General features: G+C 41.7%; 1 protein-coding gene across 2 annotated transcripts in view; it reads left to right on the top strand.

Annotated features, from left to right (window-relative positions):
• LOC138473064 (zinc finger matrin-type protein 4-like) overlaps positions 1–9,022 on the top strand; it is a 1,763,309-nt gene extending 1,754,287 nt beyond the window's left edge. The window contains exon 8 of one of the 2 annotated variants that reach the window (XM_069611557.1): positions 2,818–9,022. In XM_069611557.1, coding sequence (XP_069467658.1) covers positions 2,818–2,940 — 123 coding nt within the window. In that variant the 3' untranslated portion in view covers positions 2,941–9,022. The remainder of the gene's footprint in view (positions 1–2,817) is intronic. The other variant, XM_069611558.1, reaches the window with a different exon arrangement.
• Positions 9,023–14,465: the final 5,443 nt, after the last annotated feature.

Genomic DNA, 14,465 nt, shown 5'->3' with positions numbered 1-14,465 from the left:
GCCCATCTACAGGTTAATCATTCCTTGGGCTAGGGGTCCGTGCCGAGTTCACTTCTAATTTATTCACCTATATACATATGGATTATTCCTAGTTTATGCACAAATAAGTCACAATGGCAACAGTGTATCTTTGGATTTAACATTAAGCCTTCGTACATGCTTTATACAATTTAGTTCAACAAGTGTTCACATTCAGTATTTAAACAACATTGTGCTTAATATATGATCGCGGATCAGTTTAGTTGGCACAGGTAATCCTTGATCTATAGGTCAACCAGGGACAAGGTCTCATTACATGACCCTAACATTTGGCCTGTGGGCAGATTAAACATTAACTTACATGTAGAGGTCAGGACGGCCAAGTTACAAACAGAAGAATACAGTCCACCATTTTAGAACACAGGGTGACTTTGGAGTGAGAATCAAAATGGCGGATGAACCTAAAATGACGGCTAAATCGATCTAAGATCGGAATTTTGCAACACGGATTTCTTCGCAGAGCGACTGGGCTTAGGCCAATATATTCAATAAAGGAGGCACAATATAATATCCCGTTGGACACTTAGCCCACTTGATCTCTTTCTTCTCTCCTCACTTCCACTGTTATGCAGATGACACACACCTCTCTGTCAAGCTTCCCTCTTCTTCCTCCTCTTCTTCCACTCTCATTTCTGATGTATGACTGCCGCTCAGTCATGGTGCGCTGTCAATGATCTCTACCTTAATCCCAGTAAGACTGAGATCCTTTTCATTGCGACCCCAACTCCCACCGTCCCTCCCTCCCTCTGGCCGTCCTCTATGGGTCCCCTTTCCTCACCTTCTTGTGAGGCAAGAAACCTTGGTGTCTTCTTTGATTCCTCTCTCTCCTTCTCTGCTCACATCGCGGACCTTGCCATGAAGGCCCACTATCAGCAGCACCTCCTCAGAGGCATTCTCCCTTTCCTCACCTTCCCCCAGAAACTCAATGTCTCCAGAACTCCTCTCTAGGCTTCACTACTGTAACATCCTATTCCTCAATCTTCCTTCATCCTCCCTTCGTCCCCTTCAACTAATCCAGAATAGGGCTAGAAGACTTATTCTTGGCCTCAAGCCCAGAGACTTCATCTCTCCAGCTCTAATTTCGATCCAATGCCTCCCACATTCAAGACTTTCTGCATCATCCACAAGGCTTTCTGGGGCCTGGGACCCAGCTACTGTCCAACTCTCTCTCTCTAAATACCTCCCTGCTAGAATCCGTTTGTCTCCTAGCTCCAACTCTTTGCGAATCAGACACTTCTCTAAGAAAAGAGTGAGGGGTATGTGTCTCCCCTCCGCAGGATCCTCCCTCTGGAATGGTCTTCCTGCACCTCTCAGGCTTGAGCCAGATCGCCTTATGTTCCAGAAGCTCCTCAAGACCCTCCTTTTCTCCTCCTCCTTCACTCTCCCCCTCCCCTGCTAACACTTACTTCTGCCTCAGTGACGGCTGCCTGGTTCCTTCTAAGTACTACATGGGTCAGGGCCCCCCTGCCCAACCCCTCCTTCCCTGCACGTACCTCCATTCCCTGGCACTTGCCTTCGGGCCTCCCCCTAGCACTTCCATTTTTCCTCTTCTCCTTTTTCCTTCCCACATTAGCACTTTGTTTTTGCACAGATCGGCAGTTGCCCCCCCTCCCTCGCACTTCTTGTCTGCACTTGCACAATTCAATCTGAATGTCACAAGGCCTAGTAGGACCGTTTGTTGTATCTTTCACCCTTGATCACCCCCCCTTTTTTTGTTTTATGGCGCCTTTAAACACCCTTTGTTGTATAGATGCCTTACAAATATCCAATAAATAAATGTGCTGCTCAAAGTGACATATATCAGTAAGGACTGCAAAAACGGTATCCAGTCATTGCATCGAATGCAAAGCATTGAATGCCAAAAGCATCGAAAAAAATGAATTGAAAAAAAGGAAAAGGTTTTATTTTAATTATAAAGAGGTTTAAGGGGTAAAAAAACAGGGGTTGGAAGGACCCCCATTAATCTTTTTTTGTTTATGCATTTGATGCTTTTTTTTCGTTGCTTTTTATTAGATGCTAAGGCATTCGATGCTTTGGCATTCCATGCAATCACTATAAACCACAAAAACATGTTTGATGAAAGAGTATAATAGTTCTTTCATATGTGTTCAAAGAAGAATTATGAATACACTGCTGGAACATCATGAACCATCTTCAGTTATTAAAGCCATTGTCATTTACTCCAAAAACTTTATTAAATGGACAATACTGTTAAGTTTCCCAAATAAAAACCTGTGAAATCAGTGAAAAGACATTGTTGGAGGAACATTATGCTTAAGTTGCTGTGATAAAAACCTTTGAAATGTAGTGAATAAACTATGTTAAAGGAACGTTAGAGCTGCAGCACAAAATCTAAAACCCAAGGAAATTCACCAGTTATGGTAAGCTTTGCAATCATACCTTGCACCCCCATGCCCTAGACACTGCTGCATGCATGCACATAGTGTCCCTCGCCACATTGACAATCCTGAAATCCCAGTCACTGAAATCAACTATCGGTGCATAATGGCATCTACATTCCTTATGTGCTCTTTGGATTCCGACTGTATTTTGTTTTATTTTTATGTTGTATTTCAAGAGTCTGCTTTTGGAGAATTTCAGAAGAGTCACGTTTAATTTCCTGGTTATTTAAAGACTAAAATGAATTTACAAATGTTGACACATCCCACGTTTCAAGAATTATTTGGATTGTTTCTAAATTGTCCATGTTTTTTTTTTAAATAGTTATTTATATGTATGTATTAGATGATGTCTAAATCTATTTCATTTTCATTTCAGCATTTAGCAGTGATGACAACAGTGGGAGCAATTCTCCGACAGCGCCAGAGATACCGGTGTTTGGAGACAACACCTCCTACTTCCAGGAAGGCTTACAGACCACATTGTTTTCCGGCGTATTAATGAAGAGGAGCAGAATTTTATACTGACTTGGAGGGGGAAAAAAACTGTGCACCTTAACTATAAAATCCCAACCTACTCTTTTATGACTACAATTCAGCTCCTGAAAGGGCTTGTTTATCTGCTGCGGGGAATTGTGATCACTCACGTACACCTGCAAGCATTGGAATCAGATGCTATCATTCGACGACATTTCATTGGTCCACGTGATAAATCGGCCATTTTGAAGAGATACAGCCCATCTCATCTGCAGCCTACAGATGGATTTTTCCAGCATGTTGGGACCACAGTTTCTTTTTTATTTGAAGATTGTTTATCTTGTTCTTAGGGCAGTTTCAGCTCAGTAATTAGTTCCTTCTTCTGGTTAATTGCTGGCTTTCCCCTACAAGGGGAAACCAGCATTGATTTCAAATGTAAGTGAAAATAGTCGATCTGTTTGTAACTAATTGTAGCAATAATTGAGAGAAAGTATAGTGAGTAAGATGCAAATCTATGTTTCAATTCAACTATAGTTAAAAACATGTATCTTGATTTGACACATTACCAAAAGCCCCTGGACCAGGTGGAGTTATTAATATCCCAAATATTCACAGACCATTATGAGTTTTATAGATTCCCGTCACGTACACTACAATTAGGGCAGGCAAGCATGACACAATTAGCAATAACGCTTTCACCAGCTCCATATCTGTGCAATTGAGTATGGTATATTTTGTGGGTTGCACAAACATGACTGTTGGCTCGCTTAAAAATGTGCTTCTCTGCTGGATTTCTCCTCACTTCTCATTACTGTAAACATTCTGTTACTATAAATGTTAATTTAGGAGGTCAGAAAGATGTATGAATGAGTCTGCCTATCCAGGTTTCGAACTTGTGACATGTGGGCTTTGCGAGTGCTGAACACGTGAGCGATCCACCGGAACTCAAACAAATACATGTAAAATGAGCAACCTGCTGTTTAATAATATAATATCCACACGTCCAAGCACTCAAAATGGCAAGCTATGGGCAATTCATAGTAGAACGTCATGCTGTGGTATAGCAGGTCCAGCCTAGATTTGAAGCAAGGATGTGCCCCAACTGGCATTTGGAGTGGCATAGAGTGCTGCACCGTGCCCAGATAACTGCAGAACCCCAAACAGATTGTGGTGGAAAGCAGAACCCCACATGGTGTCTGGATGATGGGAACATACGAAAAAATCCATTCGAGAGTTGGATCGAGGCAATGCCAACAAGTGAGTCTGAGCAAGTCAGATCCATCCCATCTGGAGCAGCTTTGAACACCCTTGTGCAAGCTTAGTCAGCTTGGCATCACTCACATGGACGAAACATGCACTGTAAATGTGCCTGAGTACAGTGCACACAGGATTGTGTACATGCCAGAGCTCAGTCAGGGAACCAGCAGAATTGAGTGTGCATCCATTGAACCCCTTTGCCATTGGCTTCCTCAACAGTTTACATGCAAGTTGCTGGGAGATGGAGAGCTCATGACAAACGGCAATCCCCTTTAAAAAGGGCATGCATATACATAATAAATATTTATCATCCTCCTATTAGTGTTCTCTTTCTCTCATTGGTCCATTCATGATCATGTCACAGTTACTTTCCCTGTTCTGTCCCTATTGTATATGTGCTATGTCTCAATTGTATAATCCATCACCATCACTCCAATTTACATGAGGAACATGAGAGGGACCAGGGTCAGGTTAAGGTCTCAAGGCAGAGAGGGCCCTTGAGCAGAGAATGCCTTTTGAGTGGGGGTGGGGATCTTCTCAGGGATGGGCCATATGCAGGAATTGATATTGGTGCCCTTGGGTGAGAGATAGGCCTGGGGCCAGCATGGTTCTCGTGGTAGGAATACGCCTTGCAACCAAGATGGGCCTTTGGTAGTGGTGGGCATCAGAAAAAACATTTGCCACAGCAGGATGATGGGCCTAGAAATTGGGATAGGTCTAGGAACAATGATTAGCATCAGAGCAGGAATGGTCCTCGGAGCGGGAATGAGCCTTGGAGCAGTGACGGGCCTCTGGTGGGGAGAAGAAATGGGCCTTGGGTCTTTAGCTGTTTCGAGGTTCCAAATGATGCCAGGGGCTGGTCCTTTTGTGAGGAGAGGGTACAGGACTAAAAACAATATTTGCCAAGCTTACCTTTCGCAGGCGAGAGCAGTGAAACAGTGTTTGCCAATTTAATGGAAAACACCGCACAAGCACAAAATTGCACTCTCTTCTAGCTTAAAAACGCCAGGTGTTTCATAAATGAAATAATTACTGCATTCGAAGTACATGGTCTCCGTATGGTTACTCTGACGAAGGTCACTCTTTGTACATTGCCCGTGGTCCAAAATAAGGTCATTATATTAGGATGTATGTACATGTCCATCCGGTACAGCTAAAAGCAACAACTCCTTCAGCAACTTGCAGGGCGGTACAGTACGGGCCACACCCGTAAACATCTCTCAAAAGAGCAATACACCCATGCATTTTTTTTTATACAAGGAGTACAGAAAAAATGGATGGACGATTCAGGGGTTTTCAAGAAAATGACACACAGCATCTCTTTCTAAAAGGCAGTTATGGTGAACTTTCTTGGTGGCGCAGAAAACATCACTTTGTATATATCAGCAGTGCTTTCTTTGATGTTCCTTCTCATTAGAAAGTGTACTTTACACTAACTCGTGGATTGTGAACGCTGCTTTTCTGTGGGTGTATTGTCTCGCTTCTTTCCTTTCATCATCTAAAGGGCTTGTTTACTGCATGAGCTCATAGTTCCCTGCTACAGCCGAATGACCCACACTGTTCTCTAGCACTGTACGATGATGTATCATTTTGCTCTGGTGCACCGCTTTGTACTAAGCTGCAACACAACTGGGAATTGCCGCTTTTTGGAGAGTGTGATAGTGTTTGCGTAGGTCGCATGAGATGATGCGTAACTGTTACTTATTTCTGTAAGCTTCACTGGCAATGCTTCAAATACCGTGTAGATACTTCACAAGTTGTGCACCTACTCCTTGGTAGATGCGTGTGCGGCCATCACACATTCAGACCAAATGGACATAAACATAGAAAAAATACTATCCGCCTCGGCAGACAAGAGTTTATGCATAGGGGAGCTAAACCTGGGTGGCGCGGAATTAAATGCAATATTTGTTTACCGTTAAATGCATGGAGCAGTGGGCTGTTTCTGTCGAACTTTTTCACTTCCACCGTGCGCTCAAGAAGTGACAGACGAATTGTCACCACTGGACGTGGTAATACAATCCCACCTGTAACGGCAGCATCCTGTGATGCGTCTTGGGTGGCAACTGTCTGGTCCCCAGAACACCTAACAATGCAATAGTTGATTGGGTTTCCCCAGACAACCCCAAGAACAATATTCGAAATCTGCTAAACCTTGGTGAGATTGTGTACTGTTTCTAACCCAGCAACCGAGGATGCCGTGCTGCCGGTAGGAGGACTGACGCACTTCCATGTGACGTAAGCTCATTCGACAACAGCCCACTCCAGTCGCCGCAGCCGAATGGCCCCCTCTTACAATGCGGATGTCCTGCAGGTTGGGCAGGATGGCGGGCATTTCCACTGGCCACCAAACACTATGGTTACTGTCTGCAAGTATGTGTGCTACCTTTGGTTACCATGGTGACTGAAACTACACTGAGTATTGTAACATAGACTGCCCTCTTTTTTCAGGTAGATAGGGCAACTCTGGAAACATGTTTCAAGAACGCCATCTTGTATCACTTGCTCCGTCTGCCCAAATCAGTAGACTGCACGAGTGCCTTAGGGCTAGCCAAGCAACTCTTTTGCAAGTGTTACTTCTTTATCAACCCCATCTTGTGCATCTTGGCATCAATAGTAGAGTTAAACTGTTGTAATAACAACAGACATAGAGTGGCAGCATCTGAAGGTGCTGAGCCCAGTCTGCAACAAAGTATGGGCAACGCTGTCAGTGGGAACCTTTGGAATGGCCTAATAGAGCTTTTTTTTGACAAAGGCACCAGATAATGGGGCGAGAGGGAGGATCAACCAGACAATAATTTCCATGGTTCATGTCTTTGTGGAATCCAAATGGAAAAATGTTTGTGTTTGGCTTCACTCAATTTTGTGCTATATATCGATGTAGTGGTGGGGTTGGTAATGTCACAACTGTCATACTCCTTTTCCTGCCATTGCGTATGTTATTACACCAGTGAAGGATTTAGCGCCTGAAATGTAAATTACATGACACTTATGTGTATCCCCTGAGAGTACAGTATTCTTTTTACGGGAGTGACAACCTTCAACTAAGCTGTTTACCTACCCCTTTTTGTGTTTGCTGTGCAGTAATCGCCTTTTTAGTTTTCAATGCCTCCTGTAGTTGTGATACATTCGGGCTATGTTCAAGTACGATCACATTGCTTCTAGACAAACGAGATATCTAGTTCATGTGTCAATATTTGTGTATTAGATGGATGCATGCAAACAGGAGTTATCAGACTGAAATTCTTTCAGTACAACATGCTTTACTTAGATAAGGTGAGGGCAATTGTATTTGGTGAGGAAATGTACAAAACTTGTATAGCAAGTGGTTTGGAAATCATAAAGCGTGGGCAGTATTACGCAAACCTAAAAATACAAAACCATCATCACGGTTCTATATTTCGGATATTGTTATTGCACTCAGTCATCAAACAATATGCATAAAAAGAAAACAATGCATCAGAACATAGTATTTTGCAACACCATGCTGCCTAGACTTATGAAAGGAATTCAAAATTGAAATGTTCGAAAAACAATCACCACTGTCTTTAGGTCATCTTTAGAACAGTACATGTTTTACCTCATGTATAAATCATTGACAAAATAGCAAAGGTCTCTATTCATAAAATGAATATTTAAAAAAAAAGTAAGAATGTACAACAAGGCCATTGGACAAGGCCATGGCACGAAGTGCCATTATTTTACTTTTTGTAACAACTTCACAGAGCCCATCCTTTTCTGGTAACTAATTAAAGGACATTTTTGAAATTGCCATTATTTTGCTTTTTGAAACAACTTCACAGAGCCCATCCTTTTCTGGTAACTAATTAAATGACATTTCTGAAATTGCCATTATTTTGCTTTTTGGAACAACTTCACAGAGCCTATCCTTTTCTGGTAACTAATTAAATGACATTTCTGAAATTGCCATGATTTTACTTTTTTGGAACAACTTCACAGAGCCCATCCTTTTCTGGTAACTAATTAAATGACATTTCTGAAATTGCCATTATTTTGCTTTTTGGAACAACTTCACAGAGCCTATCCTTTTCTGGTAACTAATTAAATGACATTTCTGAAATTGCCATGATTTTACTTTTTTGGAACAACTTCACAGAGCCCATCCTTTTCTGGTAACTAATTAAAGGACATTTCTGAAATTCAGATACAATCTTGTCCTAATCGCTTCTCTAGTAGTATGGGGTCTGCATCCAATCTCCTTACATGTTACTGCCATGTTCTAAAGGTGAAATATAAAGGCAAACACATTGACATTTTGGATTGTGTTGGACCCTTACTCAACTTTTGTTCATATACAAAGAAAATAAAGCTCTGACACAATTTAATTATTTTCTGGTAGTGTGCTGTTTTCTACCCGTATTTTTTCAAGAGAACTTTGTTGCAAGCATATGATTTGCATATCCTAATGCATAGTTGGACGTATTATGTTGACTAGAATTGCTATCCCATTCATATGAGATGACCTAGTAGCAACACAAATTGAAAAGCACATTGTGTTCCCGCTTCTGAAACCCATTATCAAAAGCAAACATGTTTTTCCGTTGAAACAAGGAAACCTACTGTGACAGGGAATGGAGATTTTAATCAGTAATTGATGGCTACTTAAAGACAAACAATTCATCCATGCCCTGTTACAGAACCACACAAGACATAACAACGAATGCAGTGCCTATTACATTACACATTACTATTAGTCCTATAACATTAGTCATAGTGCTTTCCAGAGGCACTTACCTGCAACCTAGGAAGCAAATCATTAAAGACATTTACAATACTGACAATATTCTGATAATGATGACATTAATTCAAGTACACAGGCTCACATTACCTCAACAGTGCACTGCAATTTTGCGACTGGCACTTTCACCAGAGCAAACTACGCCCTGGTTCAAAAATGTTTTGAAGCACTGAATTAGTCATTAGTTTGGGCTATTAGGTGTCGCTTGCGACAACTATAAAGCCGAAACTATTGCCTTCAAATACTGATTCATGTATTCATACATAGAGAGAAGGGCTTTAGAGGAGGGCTTTTGAAGAGCGGCACAGAGAAATGACATTAAGGACGGATACACTGTTGTTTGGTTATAAGCCAACCCATAGGTTGCCCATTGCCTTGCTAATCGCTATGGCTAATCCCACCCCTCCCTGCCTTTCCCCGCCCACAAGTTCTCTGCATGGGAACTCTTTGAGGTCTGAGCTCTTCCATGCTGGCGGCCACATTGGAGATGTACTTAACTGTTAGCTTGTGAGGAAAAGTCTTGATTCACCAAAACCAAGTAATTTGTTTTGAAATGTAGGGCTTAAAAATAACATTAATTTTTCATTACGTGTTATGAATACATTTGCTCCTATTTTAAAAAATACTTTACTTTTTTCAAAGATAATATGTATTCATTAAAAAATGTTTCCAACTTGTAATGTGTAACAGCTCCAAAGAGTTGTGTGTTAACTATCAACATTTCGCTATCTTTATTAACTGACCCAAGGCAGTGAGTCACAAACATTGTGTTTCAAGATGACAGCTGCATTCACTTTCGAGCTGCATGAAAACATTGTGCTGCACTCTCCGTGGTTGCTCGGAAAATGGATGGTGGGTGTGTCACAGGTCACTGTTGTGGGACTGTTGAGCTGGAAGGCACCCTCCTCCCCTCTCACCCACTGCATACACACTGAACAAATATGACTCATGAATATGGATCCCTCACTGCTGTTTATATGTGGACATTGACTGCCTGCTCTTAACTAATAGCCATTTTTCTGATAAAACATGTCTTCCTAGGCTGCAAGGGGTGCCCCAATTTGCCCATGCGTATCACCCTTTAATGTCTAAAGATGCCACTGCTAATGTTATTTTAATCCCGACAATCACGTCTCTAAACATTAACGGGTACAATTCTTGTACCCCATACATTTCCAGTCTATACAAGCCACAGTTGCTAAATAAGTACAACGATACACCCGTGCTTCCCGTACACTGGTGCTGCAGTCGCCAAAATAAATTCTTCTGTAACAGCAGTCAATGCCGGATTCCCAAGGCATTTTACCATTGAAAAACACTTTGGGAATTAGTGCCAATGAGACTATGATAGGGCATCACCACCAATGGTCTGTAGAAAATGTTCACATGCATTTCTCACATGATTACAAATTACACAGAGATCCAGTGTTAAGACAACTGTTATGGTCTGTAGGATGGTATCTGCAAGTTGTACATTGTTGGAAAATGTTGCATTTCACGTTTTGCCGTTACTTTAGCAGAACCACCATCAATGCAGTGTGGTTCGGTTAACAATGCAAAAGGGCCGAGTTCTGCTGTGCTTGGGAGGGTTTCTCACGACATGAATGCTTGTCTCTGACAAGAAGCAGCGTGTACTTTGCAAGTTCGAATCCTGCAGAGGGCCTGCTCAGACGATTATTCTTCAGATGTCAATAAACTGAATAGAAATGCATTGATTAAAAAAGTAAAGCTGCTATAACAGAGCGTACAGACACAAGGAATTTGGAATGACAGGATACATGAAAACACAAATTGTTATTATCCAAGTTATTATGTGCATCAAACATATCAATGCCATGTCTGCATCAGAGAGTTTCTTGAAGTAGGTGTGGGATGGCTCATTGCTTATGTTTTTGGGAAGAAGATTCCATGTTCTGGGGGCTGCTACTAGAAAACTGGAGTGTCCTTTTCTGGAATTCTTAAAATGGGAAATAAGTAAATACGTGTTTGTGTTAGATCTAAGGGTTCTGGTGGGAGCATTATGGGATAAGCACTTATGTGTGATGGTGAGAGTTTTATGCAGTATTCTCGCTTGGATGGTTAGCCAATGTACCTCTCTTCTGGACTGAGATATGTGGTCCCTTTTATTGATGCTCAATGATGCTCTAAGAGCTTTATTTTGTAATAATTGTAATTTGGTTAGATTTTTCTTAGTGGTGCTTAGCAAGAGTATGTGACAATAGTCTAACTTAGACAAGATGAGCGCTCTTGCTAGGGTGATGCAGTTGCGTATGGAAAGAAATTGGCGGCTAAGGAAAATTAGTTTGTCTGTGTAGGCAGTGGAGGAGGCAAGGGAGTTGATATGTTTATTCATAGTGTGGCTAGAGTCAAGGTAAACTCCTAAGGTTTTGACTTGGTTAGAAATAGGGATGGGGTGCCGTCAATGTTGATAGAGGTGCAGTCTTGGGGTAATTTTTTCAAGAGGGCTGGGGAGCCTACAATTAGGAGCTCAGTCTTTTCTCCATTAAGGCAGAGACTATTCATTGCCAACCAGTTCTGAATAAGGGTGTAGATGTTGTTATTGAGTATTGTGTCCTGTTCTAGATTACCAGAGATTGGGATGAGTATCTGTGTATCATCCACAAAGATGGTTTAGATAACTCCCACAGCATCTAATGCTGCAAAGACGGGTTTTGTGTACTCATTATAGAGGGTAGGTGAGAGGCATGATCCTTGCGGTCCCCCTATGGGGACTGTTATGGGATCTGCCGCTTCCTCCCCTATGGAAGTGCTCCGGAAGTGCATTCAGATAAGAATGATTTGATTCAGGAGGTTGCATTATGTGAGAGTTGACATTTTTTTGATAACGTTAGGCATAGTTTATCATGGTCCACTAAACCGAACGCAGCAAGGATACATATGTTTCCCGACTCTCTGATATCATTCATCTGGCTTTTAAGATCTAGTAGTCTTCCTGCTGTGTTTTAGGCGAAAGCCGAATTGTCTGTCACCTAGAAGATGATTGTTTTCCAAGTGTGATTGTACTTGGGTATATGCGATTTTATTGATTATATTAAGAAGGAAGGGGACTGTGGTAATGGGTCTATAATTGGTGGGGATCGTGGGGTCTGAGGTGGGTTTTTTCAGTAGGGGTGTGACCCAAGCTTCTTTGATATCGGGCGGGACAGAGTTGGTACTAAAAGATGCATTAATAAAGTTAGTTATCATGGGAGCTAGCGTTGGAATACATGCCTTAACTAACCTAGCTGGGATGCTGTCTCCTTTACAATATGAAGGTTTAAGAGTGGAGATGGTCTTCAGTACTTAGGTAACTAAGGTGAAGTTGAACTGGGTAATAGCATTTGTAATCTTAGTTAGGGTACTTGGTGTGGTGTCAGCACTATGGACCAGTGCTTTTCTTTTCAAGGTGATTTTGTCTTGAAGGGATTTGATTTTAGTGGCTAGGGAATTTTGTATAGAGGTGCACCATTCTTTGCTGGCGATGGCTGGACTAGGGGGAGGGATGAGTGTTTCCAAATCTCTAAGAATGGAGAACAGTTCATTGCTATTGGAAGTAGCATTGGAGATGCGCCGGTTGAAGGTATTTGCTTTGTGTGTAATAACTGCTAGCTTATATTTTTGTGAGAGTAGCCAGAGCTCCTTTTTGGATTCGATGGGGGGAGGGGTTCCTAGTTAGGTGTTCTAAGGCTCTTTTGTTTCTTCCGAGTCCAATGAGTTCGTCCTTATGCGATTATCACTATAACAAGCCAATCACACTGTTTTTAGGGTTCTATGGAAAGCTGAGGATGTTAGGTACAAGTAGGAGTTGAAATGTCGCTTCTATCATAAGAACTGAGGGAGTTATAGAGGTTTTAGTAAGAGGCGTTTTTGCAAAATAGGCGCGAGAATGAAAACAGCAATGTGCTTTTGAAAATGACAGATGGGTTTGATTACACTACATTATGACTATGAAAAAGAGAATGCTACATATGGATCTTACAGTCACGTAATCAGCGTAACTGGCCTGTTGTGGATACTCTACTTCTTCCTGGGATTTACTTTAGTTATTCAAAATCACTAGGTAGTTAACACAGGGGAGACAAATAGTGCAAGAAAGATTCTAACAATACTGGAGTTCTGAATTAAAGATGGGATGGGTTTGAGATTGGGATCATACAATGCAGATATTATGGGTCAATGTTCTTCCTATTAATACTTACAGCATAAGTTATTAAATTGGACCGTCATTTCTGGTCATGGATTGTGTCTGTCAAGGAAGGACAGCACATCAGGGCCGGGACTGGATCAGCTAGGCCAGTCACTGGATTTGCACAGGATCCGCCCTTCGTGTTTGTGGGTATTTCAAATCAGCTGGATAGCGGGTTCCTCAGGCCAGCCTTGTGGTAGCAAGCCAGAGATTTTCAGGATACTAGATCAGAAGGCCTTCCCACACTACAGCGCTTCACTGGGTTGCGAGAATAAGTTTGAGGATTAGGCCTTGTTAAAAGGCAATAGTTCTCTCCTTCTTGGCAAAAGTCTTGGCATCTGGATCTGGAAGGATGTTAAAGGCTGGATGTAGAATGCTGGATCAGAGTGCTTTGCCAGAATCAGGAAAGTGTGTGAATCAGTGAGTCTCTATGTGTTGTCAGCTGTCTCTATTCATCCTTTTAAATGGCATCACAAAATGGGTGTATGGGTCGGCTTAGCGAAGCTTGCCCCTGTGAACTGGGATTGGATCAGGACCTCATCTCCGCCTTGCATCTGAGTGATTGGATCATGGACGTATGATGTCACATTTATGGCTTAGCTTTACAGTCCTAAGAAACCTCCCCTCAGCCACTGGTGCCAAAATCGGATTTTATCCTAAATACATATATCTACATTGGTTAACGCTACACAAATCACACACAAAGATTCCATATTTTATGTAGCATCTGTTCATCAAAATCCCACAGCCGATCTTGTTTCTCCTTTCTACAGAATTTTGTCCTTTTCGCCATGAACACATTTTCCAAATTGTTTGCAAATTCTGACAAATATGTGTGTTTAACATAGGGATGTGTTTGTACATTTTCACAATTCTAGTCTAGTATTAATACAGTTCACATGAAACCACATATATTGCCATTCTTGTCCAGAATATGTTACACAGTTCTACCACTTCTTAAAACATGCAGCCAAAGACTAGACTAACAACTCTGTCCTTTTTATATTTTTCACCACTTTGAATCACAAGTTATGAGTCTCTAAAAATTGTTCATTGTTCCTTCTTAACAGCAAATGGCTCGCCCCTTTTTCTCTCCCTGGAGTCCAGGAGTAGCCCCGTCCTTTGGGGAATTCCTTCCAGGAGCAGTTTATGATGGTTTTCACATCCGTTTCCTGGGCTGGAGGATCTGCCATTGTTCATTCTCTTTTTGTAGACAAAAGTCTGGACAAACCCACAATTACCATCTCCCAGTGAGTTTCTGCTGAGAGGATTTCCCTCCCTTTGGGAGAAACCTGTTTTTCCACTCCTTGCAGCTCAGCCAGGCTAATTTATTCTTAATTTCTTAAAA

The sequence above is a fragment of the Ambystoma mexicanum genome, chromosome 8, assembly GCF_040938575.1.
Source record: "Ambystoma mexicanum isolate Mex_15411 chromosome 8, UKY_AmexF1_1, whole genome shotgun sequence".
Classification (NCBI taxonomy): Eukaryota; Metazoa; Chordata; class Amphibia; order Caudata; family Ambystomatidae; genus Ambystoma; species Ambystoma mexicanum.
The sequence above is the reverse complement of the archived record's forward strand: the minus strand, read 5'-3'. Positions and strand labels throughout refer to the sequence as shown.